The sequence below is a fragment of the Dromiciops gliroides genome, chromosome 4 (assembly GCF_019393635.1).
Source record: "Dromiciops gliroides isolate mDroGli1 chromosome 4, mDroGli1.pri, whole genome shotgun sequence".
Lineage (NCBI taxonomy): Eukaryota > Metazoa > Chordata > Mammalia > Microbiotheria > Microbiotheriidae > Dromiciops > Dromiciops gliroides.
Window position 1 is genome coordinate 341915955 of NC_057864.1, and position 21913 is coordinate 341937867.

At 38.6% G+C, this 21913-nt stretch overlaps 1 protein-coding gene across 1 annotated transcript in view; it reads right to left on the bottom strand.

The window, feature by feature from the left end:
• REV3L (REV3 like, DNA directed polymerase zeta catalytic subunit) overlaps positions 1-21913 on the bottom strand; it is a 259154-nt gene that overhangs the window by 15715 nt on the left and 221526 nt on the right. Inside the window, 5 exon segments of the mRNA XM_044003468.1 lie at positions 418-627; positions 10635-10881; positions 13087-13277; positions 15113-15250; positions 17750-17864. Coding sequence (XP_043859403.1) covers positions 418-627; positions 10635-10881; positions 13087-13277; positions 15113-15250; positions 17750-17864 — 901 coding nt within the window.

The window sequence follows — 21913 nt, forward strand, 5'->3', positions numbered from 1 at the left end:
GCTGCTAATTATGAAACAGGTTAAACTACTACTTATATTTTACTTCAGCTCCAAAAACACCAAGTTTTCAAATCATGTTCATGTCCCACTCCATTTGTTCCTTCCAGTGTGACCTATGGACCCCCATGTCTTCATATTAGACATGTGCTCTCCCACTGGAAATTACTCTGTATCTATTTTGTATTCATTTTTCTATGTACATATATCCCACATTCCTGTTTACTCTGGATAGAATTTAAGTCCCTTGGTGACACTTAGCGTAGTGCCAGGCACATAGTAGGTGCTGAGCTCTTAACACAGTGCTTGGCATTTAGTAAATGCTTGTTGAATTTGAATAAATATCCTATGTTGTTCTTCCGAGTTGATTCAGTTGTTATGGAAGAAGACGCTTATTTAAGATTCTGGATCTGTTGTTACCTTTACCAGCTGTTCTTGTTGACGTTCCCACTCTCGAATTTCTTGGTTGAGAACCACTGCCACATGTTGTGGTTGGCTCCTACATTTACTACAGATCCCATGCTGAGTTAGTTCATCACACACAGGACAGTGTAAGGTAGTGAAATATTGTGAGATGGTGCCTTTTCGGCCTTCATGTTCACTGTGGGAGGAGGTGGTGACTTTCTGGATCTGAAAATAGATAAATTCAGAAATGAATAAATCTCAACAAGTTTCATTAGGGAGACCAATAGTTCTAGTCCTAGTTACCAGTTTACCAAAGTCATAGTAATACCAGTTTCTGTAAATTTCCAGGGACTGTAGTTTTCTAGATCAGCAGTTCTTAAACTTTTTGATCTCAGAACCCCTTTACATTCACAAATTATTGAGGATACCAAAGAGATTTTATGTTGGTTATATCTATCCATATTTACCATTTTAGAAATAAAAACATCTTAGTGATATGATGAAAATAGTTTTTACCTCACGGATCACCTGAAATGGTCTTGGAGATGCCATGACCACGTTTTTAGAATCACAGCTCTAGACCCTAGCTTCTCAAATTGTGGGTTGGGGTTGCGAAAAATTTGGCAACAGTAAAAGGTAATGTATACCTATTTTATAATATCTATATACTTGTGGTCCTGTAAAAATTTCTAAGGTGAAAAGGGGTCACAAGTGGAAAAAGTTTAAAAAGCCCTGTTCTAGACTAAAATGGTTGCTTGCCATTAAACTTGGTTGGGATATGAAGGTATATGTTGCCTGGAAGATGTAGTAGACATGGGAGTGCCTGAATACTTACAGAAGCATAGAAAAGGATGGGCCATTGGAAGAAAGACTAGTAGAGTATATGGAATAATTTTCAGACTTCTTCTTAGGGAGTGAGGGACAAAGGCTAATGCATTCTATTTTATAAATCATGACTGGACACGCCCAGTATATTTTAAATTTTAATTAGCAGTACTGTGTTACTATACAACTTGCTTATATGTAATTAACATTATGTAATACATAATATATAACACAGCAATTATCATTGCTTTTACTTTTCTCACAGTTGGAAATAACATTATACTAATATTGTTTCATGTCCTTCTTTGACTATTTTTTAGGCCTCTTACCAAATACTTGCATATGAGTTTTAGGTCAATCTTCCACAAATGCCATCAGGTCTACATGCATGATAGTGATACACTTGAAAAAAACATTGCTGAAAAATTAGTGTCCGCCACAGTAATGTGATTTGAAGTAATCATCTATAACCTCATTGATTAGTAAGATTATGGATACAGACTACCTCACATTTTCTGTCATACAATCCCAAACAAAACTGTCACAGTTATTATACTTTAGGCTAAAAACCTAAGCACTTTAAGAAGTAGAACATGATTTAGGTTCGTCATTAGCCTGCTTCATTCCATCTACTTTCTGTCATCTGAGTTCATGTACATGATGATTCACAGAATTCTGGATCTCAGAGGTATGGTCAGGCCACAAACATTTTCTAAGCCAAACTGTTATGGGAATGCAGTGGGGCCCCAAGAAACCTAAAGATTCCAACCTTCAAGGAATCCTTAGAACTTCCTCAAGGGAAAAGCATCTCAGGAAGAAGGTGTGGCTGAGCAGACTCCGGTACACTGACAAACAATACCAAAGTCTGCAAGATGATCTGTAAGATATGGATGGGTGTTGCAAATCTTACTGATACCCTATTATTCAAAGATCCCCTCACAGTTATCTCGCCCTTCCCTCCCCTTTCTTTGTTTTGTAAAGATACAAAAAACCAGGTCTTCTCCAGCTGCCCTAATAATGAAAAAGTTCTTATGAATTATAGGTATCATATTCCCATGTAGAAATGCAAACAGTTTAACCGTTTTAAATCCCTTATGATTTCTTTTTCCTGTTTACCTTTTTATGCTTCTCTAGGGCCTTGTATCTGAAAATCAAAATTTCTATTCAACTCAGGTATTTTCATTAAGAATGCCTGAAAGTCCTCTCTTTCATTGAATTCCCAGTTTTCCCCCTGAAGTATAATCATACTCAGTTTTGCTGGGTAGGTGATTCATGGTTGTAATTCCAGTTCCTTTGCCCTACGGAATATTATATTCCATGTCCTCAGGGCCTTTAATACAGAAACTGCTAGATTTTGTCTTATTCTGACTGTGGCTTCACAATACTTGAATTGCTTCCCTCTGGCTACTTGCAATATTTTCTCCTTGATCTGAGAGCTCTGGAATTTGGCTATAATATTCCTGGAAGTTTTCATTTTGGGATCTCTTTCAGGAGGTGATCAGTGGATTCTTTCAATTTCTATTTTACCTTCTGGCTCTAGAATATCAGGGCAATTTTCCCTGACAATTTCTTAGAAGATCATATCTAGGCTCTTTTTTGATCATGGCTTTCAAGTAGTCCAATAATTTTCAAATTATCTCTCCTGGATCAATTTTTCCAACTCAGTTGTTTTTCCAAGAAGATATTTCACATTGCCTTCTATTTTTTCATTCTTTTGGTTTTGCTTTATTGGTTCTTTTTTGTGTGTGTGTGTGTGAGGCAATTGGGGTTAAGTGACTTGCCCAGGGTCACACAGCTAGCTTTATTGTTTCTTGATTTCTCATAAAGTCATTAGCTTCCATTTGCTCAATCCTAATTTTTACGGAGTTATTTTCTTTAGAGAGCTTTTGCTCCTCCTTTTCCATTTGGCCAATTCAGCTTTTCAAGACATTCTTTTCCTCATTGGCTTTTTGTACATCTTTTACCATTTGGCCTTGTCTGTTTTTTTTTTTTTTAATTTAAAATTTTTTGGTTTGTTTTTTTGCGGGACAATGAGGGTTAAGTGACTTGCCCAAGGTCACACAGCTAGTAAGTGTGAAGTGTCTGAAGCTGGATTTGAACTCAGGTCCTCCTGAATCCAAGGCCAGTGCTTTATCCACTGTGCCACCTAGCTGCCCTAGTCTATTTTTTAAGGTTTTATTTTCTTCAGTATTTTTTTTTTTGTGTATCTTTTTTACCAAGCTGTTGACATTTTCCCCCATGATTTTCTTGCATCACTCTCATTTCTCTTTCCATTTTTCCTCCAACTCTCTTACTTTATTTTCAGAATTCTTTATGAGCACTTCTATGGCCTGAGACCAATTCATATTTTTCTTGGAAGCTTTGGATGTAGGAGCTTTGACTGTGTTATCTTCTGAGGGTGTATTTTAGTCTTTCTTGTCACCATAGAAACTTTCTAGGGTCAGAATATTTTTTTCTATTCGTTCATTTTCCCAGCCTATTTCTTGACTTTTTAACTCTTTGTTAAAGTGGGGCTTCCAGGATACAGGGTACAATGTCCCAACCTTAAGGGGGTTTGTGTAGCTGTTTTCAGAAATACTTCTAGGAATTTGTAAGTTTTTAGTTCTTCCAAGGTGTTATGATTTAAGGAGAGGTATGTTTACTACTCTCCTGGCCTGTGTTCTAGTCTGTAAGCAACCACAGGTCTACTTTTCTGTCCTAAACTTGAACAGAGAACTGTTCCACTGTGGCTGCAAGCTCTTGTGTGCTTGTGCTCCTCCCCTACCTGGGACCACCACTCAAGGCTTTGACCTGGATCTGAGTATGCGCAAAACAATGGAGTCCTGCCTCTGTGTCCTGCAAAAGATCCCTATAATATCCTTCTGGCCAACTGTTCAACTCCCTTACCGTCTGTGGGCTGAATTCCACCACTGGTTCAGAGGCTCTGAGGCCTGCTCCTGGTTTCCTGGGGCTGGGTCTGTGCTGGTGAGGCCTGCGCTGCACTCTACTCTCACCCTGGTACAATAGACCTTTCCTGCTGACCTTCTTTGGCTAGAAAATGATTTCACCCTGTCCTTTTGTGGGTTTTGCTGCTCCAGTAATTGTTTTATGGCATTATTTGAAGGTATTTGGAGGGGTCTTGGGGAGAGCTCAGGCAAGTCACTGCCTTTCCTCTTCCATCTTCCAGGTCTTCTCTTACTCCATCAGGACAGTTACCATGTGTTTCCTGGACATATATTTCTCTCCTAATAAATTTATTTTTATTTTACAAGATTCATGATGAGCCATCTCCCTGAACCAGGTTGCAAGCCCCCGCCAACAAAATGACTTGGAATAATTAACATAATCTTATTCATTAGGTAAGAGGACCAAATCCCACCATAGTCCTAAGAAAAATCATCTTGTGTATTATATTAATGGACTACTATGAACAACTTTTTTATTTCATTATTCTTGTGAGTACCCCGATTAAGGTTGTCTCCTTTTCTAAAAAACTATGCTGCATGTGATCCTTTTCCATCACAATACTTTACAATGAATGCAACACATTTTGCCCATTTTAAAGGCATTTTCTCATTCCTATTGTGATAAAATAATGGAATTTGGCAGCCACCCAGGAGTCCCACCTGATTTAGTATTGTTTGAATTGGGTGAGAATGAGAAACTGACTAAGTACCTACTTGGGAATGATTAGATATAGGCCATACCTGTCCTGTCTTGGGTGATATATATATATATATACTGCTGACATCAAGCATGGGGACCACTCTCAGCCATGCAACTTGAAGGACCTCCCTTTTGGGGGAGGGAGAGAAAAAGTAGGAAAAGGGAACACTCAGGGGAACGCTCTCTTTCCTGTTGGTGAGCTTCTTTGAGCAGACTGGAGAGAGACTGCACAGCTGACTCCCATAGAAACTACGGACCCCAGGTGGTGAGTTAATAGAAACAAGGTCAGTTCTTCGAATTAGCTAAGCTGGAAGCAAGTTTGGGGATTGAGTCAGTCTTTGCTAGAGCCAGGGAGCTTATCCATTTTTCTCTTCCCCTATTCCCTTGTCCCTGGCTTTATTAACTTCACCTTTGTTGTATATTTTATTCCCATTAAATAAAACCTGATTTGTTTGTGGAAAAGAGGCTGTTAATCTCCTTTCTTATTAGCCTGGGAAAAATAACTAAAAAAGGCAGTTTGGAAGAGAGGAAACTTTGGACCGAGAGGTACCTCATTATTTTCTGATTCCCAATATTACAGGGAACCACCCAATTAACTCTCTCCATATTAAATTTGGCCCTTACACGATATTCATATTTTCTATTGCTAAAGACTTTATGGAGGGGCGGCTAGGTGGCGCAGTGGATAAAGCACCGGCCCTCAGGTACTCAGGTACCTGAGTTCAAATCCGGCTTCAGACACTTGACACTTACTAGCTGTGTGACCCTGGGCAAGTCACTTAACCCCCATTGCCCCGCAAAAAAAAAAAAAAAAAAAAAGAAGACTTTATGTATAGCTATCCAATACTTACATCTATTACCCATTCAGTGAATCTGTTTTATTCTAACATTTCTGCCATCAAGGAAACCTGGGAGAACCTGAAAAGGGGTTTGGAGAAAATTCCAACTTTCCTTTTTTGAGTAACTCAGGTATGTCAGTATTTTCATTTATGTGATCAGAATGTACTATGTGAGATTTAAAATTGGATATTAGATCATAAATCTCCCCTACTTAACCCTTCCCTTAACTCATCTCCCAGACTAGTAAATGGAAGAAGCTTCTGGTTTTCTAGATAGAGCCTTTATTGTATATAAGGTGTTGTTGATTAGAAGGATAGGAAAACAGAAATACAGTACAAATCGTCTTAAATCTAGGCTTAGTCTATATTCCTTATAAAAACTCACCAAACCGATTTAGGCCACCTTTGGAGTGAGTCAGACCGTCTGTGCCGCGCCGCCCGGCGTCCCGCCAAGCCGGCAAAAAAGGCTACTCTCCTTCTCTCCACCCCGGAAGTCCCAAAAAACCCGGCAGGCAGTCTGACATGCGCAGCAGGCGCACTGTACCTGGCAGGCAGTCTGACATGCGCAGCAGGCGGACTACCCGGCAGGCAGTCTGACATGCGCAGCAGGCAGACTGTTCATCTCCTCCCCAAAAGGGTGGTCCTTGAAAAACTGGCGTCTTTCACTTATCCTAACCGACTGTTAAAAACTTTCATATTTTACCACATTTCCCCCCTTTGCTTCCTCAAGAAACGGAATGTTTCCTTGATGGAACAGTAAAAAGAATATAATAACTTTTGCTGACTAATAATATGCGAACAACAATACAGAAAAGGAAGAGAGGAAAGTTTTGTCCAGAGGGGCGATTTTTTTTCTTTCCTCATGAACCGACGCTTTGACATTAGTCTTGCAAAGGGAGAGCCTCTGCAGAGAGTACATGTTACAGATAGTATATAACAGAAAGGAGATAGTAAAAGCTAATAAAGCAAAACAGTTCATATAAAGTCTCTGAGTTCTCTTGTCTTCTTGAAGTGGTAAGATATCATCAGGAGGAAACTGGATTCTGGTCTGGAAAACTGGATTCTGGACTCTGGTCTGGATTCTGGATTCTGGACTCTGGTCTGGAAAGCTGGATTTCTTCTTTAACTGTTTGAATTGCTGTATTTTTTTTTTTTTTACTAAACCTTAGCATAGCATTTTGAAATCAGTAACACTTTTTACCACCATGTGTCTGGATCAAAGTCAAATTTAGTATGTGTTCATGACACCTGAAAATGTTATGGAAAGGTTATCATACCATATCTCATGGTTCCGATACAGCCAGTGATTGTGCTAGGCCACAGGTGAATTCAACTGAGTGAGATAAAAAGATAAGTAAGTTCAGTTAAATTAGGTTAAATTAGGAGGGAGAGAGGATGAATACTGGACTGTGCCTAGTAATTGTGCTCTACATAGTCACCATCACAAGCAAACCATGGACTTATGTATACCTGTCTCTCCTTTTGTTGCACATATATTCTCTCCAGGGCCTGCATCAGAGTTCACAGCAAGTTAGTCTCTGAAATGATAAGTTTCCATATTTCTGAAATCTCATTAATTTCACCAAAGACAATATGATGGTAAAAATGTGTGCTATGCTGCATAACTGAGAATATATTAGTGATATATACAATAATTCCAAACCATACCCAGAGTATAATGACATATACTGTCTACAAATCCCTGTGGGAGTCTAGTCCAGGTCCACTGTCTATTTTTCCAGGTAAAAGCAAATAAATATTGGAAGTCCTCATGTACTGGTATGGAGAAAAAGGCAGAGCAAAGGTCTACCACTGTGAAACATGTAGATTCATAGGGAATTGAGGAAATTATCATAGCCGGATTTGCGACTATAGAATGTCTAGGAATAACATAATTATTAATCGCTCTAAGATCTTGCACAAAGCGATAAACAGGTTTACCATCTGGCCCAGGCTTGGGTTTTTTAACTGGCAAAATGGGAGTATTGCATGGAGAGTGATGACATGGAATAATAATACCCTGGCTTTTCAAAGCCTCAATTATAGGGGTGATCCCTTCTATTGCTTCCCTAGACAATGGATACTGTGGAATGGAGGGGGGTGGTCCCCCCTTAACTTTAAAGGTAACAGGCATGGCAGACTTAAGGAGCCCCACCTCATTAGGGGATGAGGCCCATAAAGACTCAGGAATGTCAGAGGGGATTTTGGATACCTCCCCTGCTGTTCCTTGAGCTTCTGTAAGTAAAATTGGTAATAAATGAACAGTATCCTCTGGCAATTGTAAGGAGACAGCCCCATCTGGAGCACAAGATATGGTTGCTCTAAGCTTGCAAAGGAGATCACGACCTAATAAATTTACAGGGGCATCAGGCATGAGTAAAAATGAATGTTCCACTGTTAAGGGCCCCATAGATACCATGCGAGGATTCAATTTTGCCACTCTCTGGCTCTTTCCTGAGACTCCCACTACATTCAAAAATCCTACAGGTCTACACCCAGCATCTGGTTTGCTTACTAATACTGATTTAGAGGCTCCTGTGTCTAGCAGACAATCATAATAAGTCTCCCCCACTTTTAAGGTGACATGTGGTTCATTACTCTGGGGAGGTGAATGGACTGGCACAAGTGCATTCAAAAAATCCGGATCTGGGAATATATGGCTTTCATTATCTATGTTCCATTCCTCCCCAAGACACCATCATTCCTGTGTCCTCTTCTGAGGGGGGTCTTGGTTACCATTATTCTGGTACTGCCTTTCTGTATTCCTCCAAAAAGATCTATTTCTATTTTGATTTCGCCTGTAATTAGAATTAGAATTTCTTCTCCAAGTCCTACATTCTCTCAATTCATGCCCCTCCTTACGACAGTAACAACACACCTTAGTGTCCTTGTTCCGGTGTCCACATGGCTGACTAGGAATCGCTGGTGCCAGAATGCTCTGTTTAGGGTGATCTGGATCTTCCTCACGTGAGTCAAAGACATAATTTGCAAGTTCCTTAATTCTATCTACTGAGAGATTTCTCCAGTCTGGACATTGTTTCAGAAAGTATCTGCGTATTTCTGGCAGTGAATTATAAACAAATGTGTTGAGAATGATACAGGAATCTCTTAAATCTACTGGATCCAATCTGGTGTACTGTCTAGCGGCCTCACAAAGTCTATCATAAAATCTGTTTGGTCTTTCATTAGCCTCCTGAGGTAGGCTTAAAAATTTCTGCCAGTTTTCCGGTTTTCTAGAGCAAGATTCCATTCCCTTCAGAAGTGTTTCTCTAGCATCTTTTAATCTTTGGAAATCCCTATCATCATTATAATTCCACTCTGGATCCTTTAGAGGCCATTCCACATCGGCCTTACCTTTCGCAACAAGGGCATTTCCTGCTGAGATAATATCTGTAATCTCAGTTGGGGACAGTAAAGTTTCCAAAAGGCAAGTAACATCAGCCCAACTGGGTTGATATGCATTAAATATAGTCCTTAACTGTGAAATTACAGTGTTTGGATTTTTCTCAAAACTAGGGATGATTGATTTCCATGCGCTCAAGTCACTTGGTCTAAAGGGGCTATATTTTCTGACTTGAATTGGCACTCCCTTCTTACTATGTTCTATAGCTTCCTGCAGAGGGAGTAGTTTCTGCTGATCTGATTCTGAACTTGGATCATCTCTAGTAGAAACAGCCATTTTGAGGTCTCTCTCCATATGTGAGAGTTTCCCCCACATCATAACAATGATAATAACAAAAACAATGATAATAACAAAAACAAAAAAAAAACAACAAAAAAAAATAAAATCCTTAGTCGTATGAACTATGGATGTGGTATTAAAAGGTATTTCAATTGCAGGCATAAAATTTCTACTTATATTAAACGTATTTTCCCAAAGATTCTCACGTATACTATTATACAAAAAACCTTTTGCTGCCTGAATGAGGAAAAAACCAATAATGTTATGAAGGACCATTGAGTAAACTATTCCTCTAAGTCGGGATGTTATGCTGTCCCAATACATTCCGATGAGAAAAATCAAAGGGATGGTAGAATATTCTAGCATCTTGCCCTTTAAACTGGGCTGGCTTTTCTGTTTAAAGCAAGACTTTTAGAGGCTTAAAGTCTTTAAGGGAGATTAGACAAAGGGAAAGTCCGCGGGGGGGGGGGGGGGGGGGGGGGGGGTATTTGGAAAATCCACCGAATTAGCCGGCTTATGGCCAAACTAGGGAGGGTGGGAGGGTCCTTAAGGTCCCTTCGGGGTCGCCAAACTGTGAGATTTAAAATTGGATATTAGATCATAAATCTCCCCTACTTAACCCTTCCCTTAACTCATCTCCCAGACTAGTAAATGGAAGAAGCTTCTGGTTTTCTAGATAGAGCCTTTATTGTATATAAGGTGTTGTTGATTAGAAGGATAGGAAAACAGAAATACAGTACAAATCGTCTTAAATCTAGGCTTAGTCTATATTCCTTATAAAAACTCACCAAACCGATTTAGGCCACCTTTGGAGTGAGTCAGACCGTCTGTGCCGCGCCGCCCGGCGTCCCGCCAAGCCGGCAAAAAAGGCTACTCTCCTTCTCTCCACCCCGGAAGTCCCAAAAAACCCGGCAGGCAGTCTGACATGCGCAGCAGGCGCACTGTACCTGGCAGGCAGTCTGACATGCGCAGCAGGCGGACTACCCGGCAGGCAGTCTGACATGCGCAGCAGGCAGACTGTTCATCTCCTCCCCAAAAGGGTGGTCCTTGAAAAACTGGCGTCTTTCACTTATCCTAACCGACTGTTAAAAACTTTCATATTTTACCACAACTAGATTTTGTAAAATGCTTATCTGCTTTTCCTTTTCCTGTAATTTCAGATAAATATCACTTCCATATTTATAAGAGCTCAAAGTGAAATCCTTTTCTAATATAATATAAAAAATACCTGATACACTTACCCTTGGTAACTCATGGTACCAACTGAAGACGTCAATACCAATAAGTGAGAATATTCTTGCCAGGGGTGGAAGGATCTGTTTTGTAATATAATAGGTTGCATTCAGCCTCAGGCTGGAGTCTTGTAGGACCTCAACTGGCCGTCTTACCAACTGGATAAGAGGTACCCCTGGTAGTCCATACACGATGACATATGGTACTCGTTCTCCCACTCGTGGCTCAGAGCGTCGATCGTGAGCAAGCATTTTCCTATTTAAAAGAATATACAGATGTACACACTTGCCTTGCAAAAAGCAATGAATTTAAATAAGTGTACTACAGCAAAACATGATGCTGTGGTATCCTAGAAATGCAAACCTCTGCTGGTGATACCTTGCAAATCAGAAACATAACTGTTTGAAGAATTTACACAATGAACTTGGAAGTAATTTGGGTTATTTTCTTTGCACTAGCTAGTTTTTACTGGTAACAGGCAGTATCCTAACCCTTTGGGGTTTACTTCTTATGCGTAAATTATTCATGTTACTTCTTTACTCAAAATCCTACAATAAGTTCATATTACATATTGAATAATGTTCAAATTCTTTTGCTTCACATTCAAGGAATGTCACTCTCAGGCTTTGGGCTCATTTTACCCATCCCTTATCTCATAACATTTCCTTCTAGGTAATCTATATGCTCCAGCCAAATTGTAATACAATAGATGCCTTTTATCCTAAAGTGCCCTGAACATCTCTATGTTCTTTAAAACCCAACTGTGATGTAGTGGAAAGAGCACTGACTTGAAACTGGAAGGTCTGGTTCAAATTCTGGTTTTGACAATGACACTTATCCTCTTGGGATCTTCGGGTTGCTCATTTGTCAAATGACAGGGCTGGAAGTGATCATTGGTTCTCAACATGTGGTATAGGGATCCCTGGCAATCCTTCAGGTGAAAACTATTTTCCTAATCTTACTAAGATGTTTTAATTTCAAATATAGTAAATACCAGTAGATATAATCACATAGACAAAAGCTTTTTGGTATCCTTAGTCATTTTAATGACTTAATGGGTCTTGAAACCAAAGAGTTTTAGAACTGCTAGGCTAGACGCTTCCTAAGATATCTTCCAACTCTAGATTTTATATCCCAGCCACTTCTTTCATGAAAAAATCTCTTAGTGAAGTTGTCAGTGACTTTTCCCCTCAGGATTTCACACAACACTTTTCTGTCCTCTTCTGCATTTATCACGTATCATTCTGTGCTACAGAAAGTACTTAATTTTTTTTTTTATTTGAGTTTATTAAAAGGCATTTTGTTGTTTAGTTGTTTCAGTTATGTTTGACTTTTCATGACCCCATTTGGGATTTTCTTGACAAAGAAACTGGAGTGGTTTGCCATTTCCTTCTCCAGCTCATGAGGAAATTGAGGCAAAAAGGGTTTAGCGATTTGTCAAGTACATATCTGAGGCCACATTTGACCTCAGAATGATTAGTCTTCCTGACTTCAGGCCTGGTACTCTATCTACTGTACCACCTAGCTGCCCCCCCCCCCCCGCCTCCAGTTGAAAAGTATGTGTGCCTGTAAAAAAAAAAATCTCTATTAAGAAATATCAATTGGGGCAGTTAGATGGTGCAGTGGATAGAGCACTGGCCCTGGAGTCAGGAGTACCTGAGTTCAAATCCGGCCTCAGACACTTAATACTTACTAGCTGTGTGACTCTGGGCAAGTCGCTTAACCCCAATTACCTCACTAAAAAAAAAAAAAAAAGAAATATCAATTGGCTCAAAACATGCTAGTCAATGTCAGGGATAATTACTACATTAGGAAGTTCCAAATACAATAAACGTAATGATAATCTCAGCAGAGAATTTGGCCTGTTCAAATATGATATTTTTAAAAAGTTTTGTATACCTTAAAATGCTATGTAAATATCAGATACCTTTTTTTTCCTTCTTATTTCAGAAAGCAAAGCAACCTTCTCAAATGCCTTAGTAGAGAATTCTATGCATCAGAGAAAGCTTAAAAATGGTCAGACTATTTTGTTATGAAGCATATAAAAGAAACAGATTCTACATTAGCCTATAAATTACTTCCATTCAAATTCAGCACGACTGTTTACCAGTCATGTGTTTACACAGGCATAAAAAAGGTGATACTATCACCTTCCCCCAAAATAAAGAAGCCACCTATGCAATGCTTTCCCAGACCTTATAAAGGAAGAGAATGTATAGGTAGAGTGGGAAGCTATTCCCCTTTTTTGGGACTGGGGTGAAAAGGTGTGAAGATATTTCTGCTTGTACTTTGAAGGGCTTTTGATATTGGCTATGAAACACTAACTTCTAGACAGGATTTCTACTGATTTATTTAGGGCCTGTGAGAAATATCTGGTACTGTACTCAGCTGGTATATGAACACTGTCTTTGGAGACAGATGGTAGTAGCTATTCCATCCCCTGACAGGTACAATCATTACCTTGTAAGCTCAAGAGCTGGCACACAGGCTCCGGGTTTGTAAGAGAAACTCCCTCTGTATTCCTTTGCAAAGATAACATCTTGTAGGCTGGCCTTCCCTTCTAGTAGCTTAATACATTGTCGTTGAACATACTGTTTAATTTGACTTATATCTCTTGTTTCAAATAGCAGCTTGATAGAACGCTCAAGTATCTTAAAAAGAAGATAAATATGTTATGATACCATTTCATACTTTTAGGTAAGGCTATATTCTTCATACACTATATATCAATTATAATTTCAATTCCTCAGTAAATTGCCAGGTTACTTAATCTGCCATGCATACTATCTGTATTAAAAATTATTAGAATTTTCAAAATGACGAAAATGAACATAAAATTCCTTATTGTGATGGGTAAAAATAAATGTGTGTGGTCACCCTACCTGTCCCCTGTGGGGAAAGCTAACTAGGACAACAGTTTAACAGTTTAGGTATTAAACAATTATTAAAATATATCAGAGGTTAACAAAGAGAGAACAAGGAAAACCTAACCTACCCTCGAGGAAAAATCAGAGCTGCCAACCCCATGAGGTTCCAACCACCAACTTCCCAAACCCACTGCCTTACACACTGCTTCAAGCTGATTGGTTGAGGGTGGTCACCTACTCACACAGCAGGGGGCCTATTCTCACACACACACACACACACACACACACACACTGTCTCATGCTCACACAGCAGGGGGCCCCTGTAATATTAATATGATTCTCACATTATAAAAATCATTCTGGAACGGGATGTCTGTGAGAAATTTTAGCGTGATCAGAATCAGATCCTGAACACTGAACAACCCATGGTTTTTTCTAAAAGAGGCAACATAAGAAGTCAGACTTGATTTCATCCATTTTGTAATTCTTTGTTTCTGCATCTTTGTACTGGTTTTACTCTGATACAGAAAGGTAGGTAAGGAGTACATCCAATTCCACTGCCTATTCAGTCTCTGGTCATTTAGCAGTCTTAGCAAATTAGTGCTATGGTGAAGGCTTCTGAATTAGACATCTCTTTGGTGGAAACTGAATTTATTTCACACAGAACAATAGCTCACTGGATAATACTAGCCTTTATTCACAGACCTGGATTAAGTTTCAACCAGTACAAGTGAAAGGTTCTGCATCTTACTGAAGTCCTGGAGCCAGTCAATATTAAAAATGTGGGCTCATTTGTTCAAAATATGTGCACATATACAGAAAGTATGGGTTTGTTAAGGTTGAGATGCAGTTCTGTGTCCAGAAAGGAGAAAGAACGGATGATGGTTTTAAATAAAGGGGTTGGATTGGATGGATTTCCAAGATCCCTTACAACTCTGACATTCGCATGTTGATATTTAAGGTATCTTCTAGCAACTCATCTCTACTAAGCTATTGAATTGTATCTCATCTCCACACACTAACCAGTAAAAATGGTTTACAATTCAGTACACATTTCATGTGTTCATGAACCTTGTGAATAGTATTGCATTCTATTATTTAACTTGATTTAGAAGCAGTATTTAGAGACTAAGCGGGGTGGGGAAAAATACTCAAAAGAAATTAAGATTTTTAAATGGTTGAGGAATTTGTAAAGTTTTAATCGTTGCAGTATAGAAATCTTATTTGTAGTTGCTAATGAAATGCAAATTCAATCAGCTCTCAATTTTTTGGGGACTGAGAATGTTTTATGCCCCTATTTTATTTTCTTTCCCCCTTTCTGGCAAGCTTTTAGACATATTACTATTCTTTAATCCTTCCATAGAAAGGCAGTGAAATAGAGAGTTGTTTTGCTATTCTTAGCAGCTTTAGTCAAAAGATGAGGTATGGGAGAAAACAGAGACTTCGTGGCTAAAATGAAACTTGGATTACCTATGGAATGATTCAGTGATCTAGGATATTTTGTTACTTATGACCAAGAACAACAGAAGTGGTGGTTTGACTTTGGCAAACAAGCTGTGTATGTCACGATCTGCTCTGCCACATCATCTTCAAAGGATGAGAAGCTATCCAGTATTTACCTTAGAAACGGCAGGGCAAGAATCTCTTCTAACTGTCTCGATTCCTTTTGCATCAAATACCGGGTCCTTTTGATCCAGTGTTTCATACATGTAACCCACATACCTCTTTTTGGTTTGCAAGACACAGGGCAAATATACCTGCAGTGAAAAACAAAATGCCTACTTACACCATTCTCTTCCCACTGAAAGTCATCTGTTTAAAAAATTATGTTTCTGTTTTATCAAAAAACTATTTCGTAGCTGTGTGACACTGTTGGCAAGCAAAAGGAAATTCTTGGACAAAATGATCTCTGAGGTTCCTTCTAGTTCTAAATCTATGACCCAATAGACATCTAAGAATGTGGATTGCAGTCATAGGCGTATACATCTGAGTGCCTCAAGGCAATGATTATTTTGAGGTACTTGGGAGAGCCAGTTAACAAAACTTTTTAAAGATAAAATCCAAGTATTAGAATGAATTTCCTCCTGTTAGAGAGAAAGATGTACCCCTCCTTTTTGCCAAGGCTAACACCTACATCTTGTGCTCCTGATCTAATTCTCTTTGGCTTCCTACGGAATCAAGTATTGTCTCTCCTGAGCACCTGCACTCCTTTCCTCCCTCTAGATCTCTACCTACAAATTTGCATAGCGTTCTCTAAATTCCCCACTCCTTCCTTTCTCTTATCCCTTCAATTCTAACACTGTCTTCAAGCTACTGTGCTAACTCTCCATACTTTTCACCAAACTTGTCCAAAGAATACTCCATACTTGTTGCCTCTATCTATCCTCGACCCCTTGAAATTTGAATTCTAACTTCTAATGAGACTGAAACTGTTCTCTCAAAGCAAAAGCCCACCTAATTGTTAAACTCAATTGGCTTTGCTTATACCATATTCTTCTTGACTTCTCTACAGCATCTAGCATTGCTGATCAGCTCCTTATTTGAACTGTTTCCTCCTGTGGCTTCCCTGACATTCTTCTTGTCTTCCTGCATTTAAAAATTATCTTTTCTGTGTACCTTTCTATACATTGTTTCTCTCTTTCTGCCTCTCAAATGTGAGTGTTGTCTCAAGGTTATGCCTCTTATATCTCTCCATACTTTTTCTTCCCCACAGATCTTAATCACTTCTATGGCTTCAAATATCACTTTTTTTTTTTTGGGTGGATAATTCCCATATCTTTAGCTTCAGACCTGGCTTCTCCTCTAATGTACAGGTCTAGATTTACAATAGTTTGCTGAATATCTCCATCTATATTTCTGGCCTATACTTTAAACCCAACATGTAAAAACTGAACTCACCAACTTCTAAAATAGCTCCTCTATCATTACTGCCCCATTTCTATGAATTATCCTAGTTAATCTGGCTGAAAGCTTGAGAGTAATCTTTGATTCCTCCCTCTTCTTCACTCCTAACATCTAATTAATTGCTATGTTCTGCTGATTCTTCCTTAGCAATGTCTTCTCCATTCATTCCTTTCTTTTTAACTATGCTGCCATCAGCCCAGTTCGGATTCTTATCACTTGATTACTGGATTATTGTAATTACCTCCTAACCTCCTAACTGGCTTCCCTAGCTCCTGTCTGTTCATTTACTCTAATCCATGATATTATCATAATAGTCTTCCTCATGCACTGTTTTGAACATGTCGCTCCCTTGATCAATAGTTCATTTTTAATGGCTCCCTACTGACAACAAGTAAATTCCTTAGGCTGGCCCTCTGGTCTTCCTTATTCCCCACAATCTGGCCCCAAACTGGTTACTTTTTTTGTTTTCATTCTTTTTCAGGGCAATGAGGATTAAGTGACTTGCCCAGGGTCACATAGCTAGTAAGTGTTAAGGGTCTGAATCCGGATTTGAACTCAGGTCCTCCTGAATCCAGGGTTGGTGTTCTATACACTGCGCCACCTAGCTGCCCCACTGGTTACTTTTCTAGTCTTATCTCCCATTCTTCCTCTACAGGAACTACAGCCAATTTGGAGTCTTTGCTCTTCTCCAACAGATAGTGCTTTCTTGCCTTTAGTCATAGCTTATCTTCTTCCTAGAATAATACCTCTTGCCTTGCAGGCCTTTCCCAAGCAGGGGCAGGAATGATTTCAGTCCATTTCAGGCTGCTGAAATTCTAGCCACCCCTCATGGCCCAGCTCTCTTTCCAGCTCTTTTATGGTGTATTCCCTGATCACCTCAGCTGGCTGTGATTTGTGATTCCCCTTCTCTGTTTGTACTTTGTTTTTATCTATCTCACTTGCATGGCACTTATCATATATTGTCCTATAAAGTAATCACTTGCACATATGTCAATCTGTTACTACACTGTATCGTCCTTGAGAACAGGAAGTACCACTTTTTTCTTAGTGTTGTGTAAAATTTTAAGGTGCTATATAAATGGTTAAGCTATTATTATAGTTCAGTGCTCAGTAGAGGTTTTTTTTTTTCCACATTAGGCTCTAGTCCTATAATATGATTTTTGTCTACATAAAAGCACCACTGAAATAATGCTTAGAAAAACTATGTTAAGAACATATATTTTTTTCTTTTTTTTCAGAACATAATTTTTAAAAGGCTTTTAAAGGTTTAGTGATATATATGATTGACAATAGAAATCCTGTTGTTCATATGAGAATATTAGTGTTGCATGAGAACAGATTTTTTTTCTTACCTTTTCAAACTTCAGTTTGACTGGCTTAGGGTTGGTCGCAGTAACAGCTTCAGCAATCTCTTGACCAATTTTAAAAGACTGCTCCTTAGTGGCTCCTTTCAGTAGTACAAACATACTAAGGGGATTAAAACAGAGTAATATAGTTAGGAAGTAACTGTTTTGAAATATCTTCTTGACAATGACATTCCTGAATAATAGATCTCCTAACTTTTCTATTCTTCATTAACTTCTCACCTGTGTGAACTTGAATGCTTTAATACCTCTCTTGCCCACTCACAGTAGGCTATTTGGATACAGATCTTCAAGACAACGAATGTTTCTACTTCAGGCACATAAAGGTTAGTTAAAATATTAGAGCTGAGTCATTGGAGAGTAATGAAGTACAGAATTAAGGCTTTGGATATACATAGTCATGAATCATAAAGGTATGGGAATGACTAGGGAGAAAAGGTAAGAGGCCAAGGTCATGGCCTATTAGAAATAGAAATGAACTTTGCTTTTTCTGTATCACATATTTATAGTCCACAGTGTGGACTTGGGAGGTATGTGATAAATTACATAGATAAACCGGTGCTTTATCATGCCTTTCTTGTCTGCTTGTGGTATGCTATTTGATTACTGATCTTCAAGACAACTAATGTTTCTATTTCAACCACACAAAGGTCAGTTCAAATATCAGAGCAGAATAATTAAGTACAAAGTTAAGGTTTTGGATATACAGTCAAGAATTATAAAGATAACTAAGTATGCAGTATAAAAATGACTAGGGAGAAAAGAAAGGCATGAGGCCAAGATCATGGATTAAAAACTACTAATAGAAAATCAGAATGGCCAGTTTTGGTGGACTGCAGTCCATTAGAAATAGAAGTGGGGGGCAGCTAGGTGGTGCATTGGATAAAGCATGGGTCCTGGATTCAGGAGGACCTGAGTTCAAATCCTGCCTCAGACACTTGACACTTACTAGCTATGTGACCCTGGGCAAGTCACTTAACCCTCATTGCCCTGCATCACCCACCCCCCCCCCCAAAAAAAAAGAAAAAAGAAAAGAAAAAAAGAAATAGAAGTGAATTTTGCTTTTCTTTATCATATATTTATAGTGCATGATGTGGACCTGGGAAGTGTGTGATAAACTCAAGGGTAAAATTCTACTGCATAATTAATTGGATTGTATCAAAGAAAAATTGCCAAGTACTCTGTCAAGGTGAGGGCAGTAGGAACAGATAGCATTTAAAATGAAGCTTCAGGGTTAGTTGTTTAATGTTTGAGAGATAAACCTCTCACATTAATCAAAGTGTTATAATACCAGAAGCCAAATAGCTTTTTGTTGGTTTCAAAGATTTAGGGAGGTGATGAAGCCCCTTCTTTGACTCTGACAAACTCTTTTCATGGCTAAATGAAGTAGATGGCTGCTGCCTATTAGTTAAGCATTGGTTGGGAGGGATACTAAAAAATGGGATGTCAGGATCTGATTTCACTTTTAGGGCCTTGGAAATGGAATTCTGTACTTCATTAATCATAGAGAATGGAGTTTGAAATGATGAGCTTTATCTAACCTAAAGCTGAGTTGTCTTCTGGAGGGCTGAAGATTTCTAAGCATCTCATTTTCCAAGTTTTCTGTGCACCTCATTATAGGAAACCAACCTATCACTTGAATAGCTCTAAAGTGATGAATTAATCTGACAACTCATTCTTCTTCCTTTTTTTTTTTTAGTTAGAACAAAACATCACAAGTTTATTTCTGATGCAACAACGTCATGTTAAATCCTTAACTGCATCAAGTATATTTAGTCACTTAAGTATTTTTTAAGTTATTCCCTTACCCAAAATGAAGGAGCTTTTCTTTCTCCCTGCTTTGCACCAGTTTCATGATATTTCTGTTTATTTTAGTTCTAGTCTTAACATTTTTAATTGTTTCAACTGGTGACCAAGCTTCTGGCAAAAGCTTGAGAACAACTTTTCTCACGGAAGACTTATATCAGTATAAATGTTATTTGAATAGATTTTTTTTTCTTTCCCCCCGGAAACCTTTGTTTATTATGATCCTAAGTAAGCTTCTAATTGCTAAAGCTCTAATAGATGGTTTTTCTTGTGGTCTTCCAATTAATGGAATTCTTTCTTTCCCAAAACACCAAAGGTAATAACATTTTACTACATACCAAAATAGTATTTCAGGACACTGTATTTCAGGATCTTACTACCATGAGACACAAGGAACATTCTTCATTTTCTTTTCTCTTTCAAATTTCCCTCTTCCTAAATGGGTAAGCTTGGTATCAGTTTCATGACTATCACTGCCTTTCACATTATTCTCTTAAAAATTTCTAGTATGAGAGCTTTTAGATTAAACCTTCTGCTAATGTGGAGAACCCCGCCCCGCCCAATAGTGTGTCCTTCCCTGCAATAGGCTGCCTATAGACTCTGAGTTTTTTCTTTCCTCTTATATAATCTATATTTATAGTTGCTCATAGTGAGGCAGCTACTCAGTGACACAGGTTACAGTAATCACTTTTTTTCCTGGGTAATGAGGGTTAAGTGACTTGCCCAGGGTCACACAGCTAGTAAGTGTCAAGTGTCTGAGGCCGGATTTGAAATCAGGTCCTCCTGAATCCAGGGCCAGTGCTTTATCCACTGCATTACCTAGCTGCCCTCATGATTGTACATATATAACCCACATCAGATTTCTTTCTGTCTTGGGGAGGGTGGGAGGGAAAAAAATTTGGAACTCAAAATGTAATTGGAAAAAAAATAAAATGCTATTGATAATGGAAAAAACAAAAAGCAAGTTTTGCTACTTCATCAGCTTCCAGCATGTCCTTATAGAATTTGTCATTGTAGCTGAATAAAAAGATGATCTGGTTTAGCCTTTTCAGCTGTTTAATGTTGTGAGATGTCCTGTCTCTCAATTCCGTCTGGCTGCCTTTCATCTTTCCCACTTGTCTTGGTCATCGCTACCAAAGACAATGGCACTGTGCCTACATTCTGAAGCAACCCCTCAGAGCTACCTCTTTGGGGGGCATTTCAGGTTGCTGTCCTGGGGCTAAGGCCACTGCTGCCCCCTCTGAAATGTGCACATGGGGATGGCTTAGTGTGCTCTATCCTGTCCCACTTACCTACCCATTCTCAATGATGCTAAATTGATGCTCAGAGAAACTACTAGAAGAGGGCTCAGAAGCAATGATGAAAGCAGGGAATTTTTTGATGTGAAGGGACATACTCTCTTCTCATTTGACCAAATTACTAGTCTCTTGGCTCTTTAATACTTGGGCCAGAGTAAATGGCAGCAATGTAAGTGACTGGTATCTCGGTACCTTTGAAAAGAGGCCTGTACTTAGAATTAAGAGCCCTGAGGACTCGTCTCAGTCATCAGTAAGCAGGTATGTGATCCTGGGCAATTCATGTCTTCTTTCTGAGTTTCATCTTCCTTAGCTATAAAATGCTAGGGTTGAAGTAATGCAACTCTTAAGGTACCTTCCAACTAAAAACTCTTTTTTGTTCCTGCTACTACTATTTAATACTGTGTTATCATATATATATATATATATATATATATATATATATATATATATATATATATATATATATATATATTAGTTGATTATTAGCACCTAAGCTATTTATCTAGTCAGGGTGAATTTGTATGGGGCCAAATATTTTTTCCCAGTATCTCCTGTGATAAACAGCCTATGTCTGTGATTATGGAACAGAATAAAGTTAATTGATTTAGGAAAAGAGAAAATCTAAAAATGTTATTTATCTTTCTTTTACTGTTACTGATATCTTTGTTCTACTGCACAAGCCTTTTCTTTACTAATTTTTGCATTTTTGGTTCAAGATGGTCACTTTTCTATTGTGAATATTAAAAGTTTGGGGGCAGCTAGGTGACGCTGTGGATAGAGCACTGGCCCTGGATTCAGGAGGACCTGACTTCAAATCTGGCCTCAGACACTTAACACTTACTAGCTGTGTGACCCTGGGCAAGTCACTTAGCCCCAACTGCCTCACTTAAAAAAAAAAAAAGTTTGAGAAATGGTCAAAGGATATGAACAGGCAGTTCTCTGATGAAGAAATCAAAGCTATCTATTGCCATATGAAAAAAATTCTCTAAATTAAAACAACTCTGAGGTACCACCTCACACCTATCAGATTGCCTAATATAACAAAAAA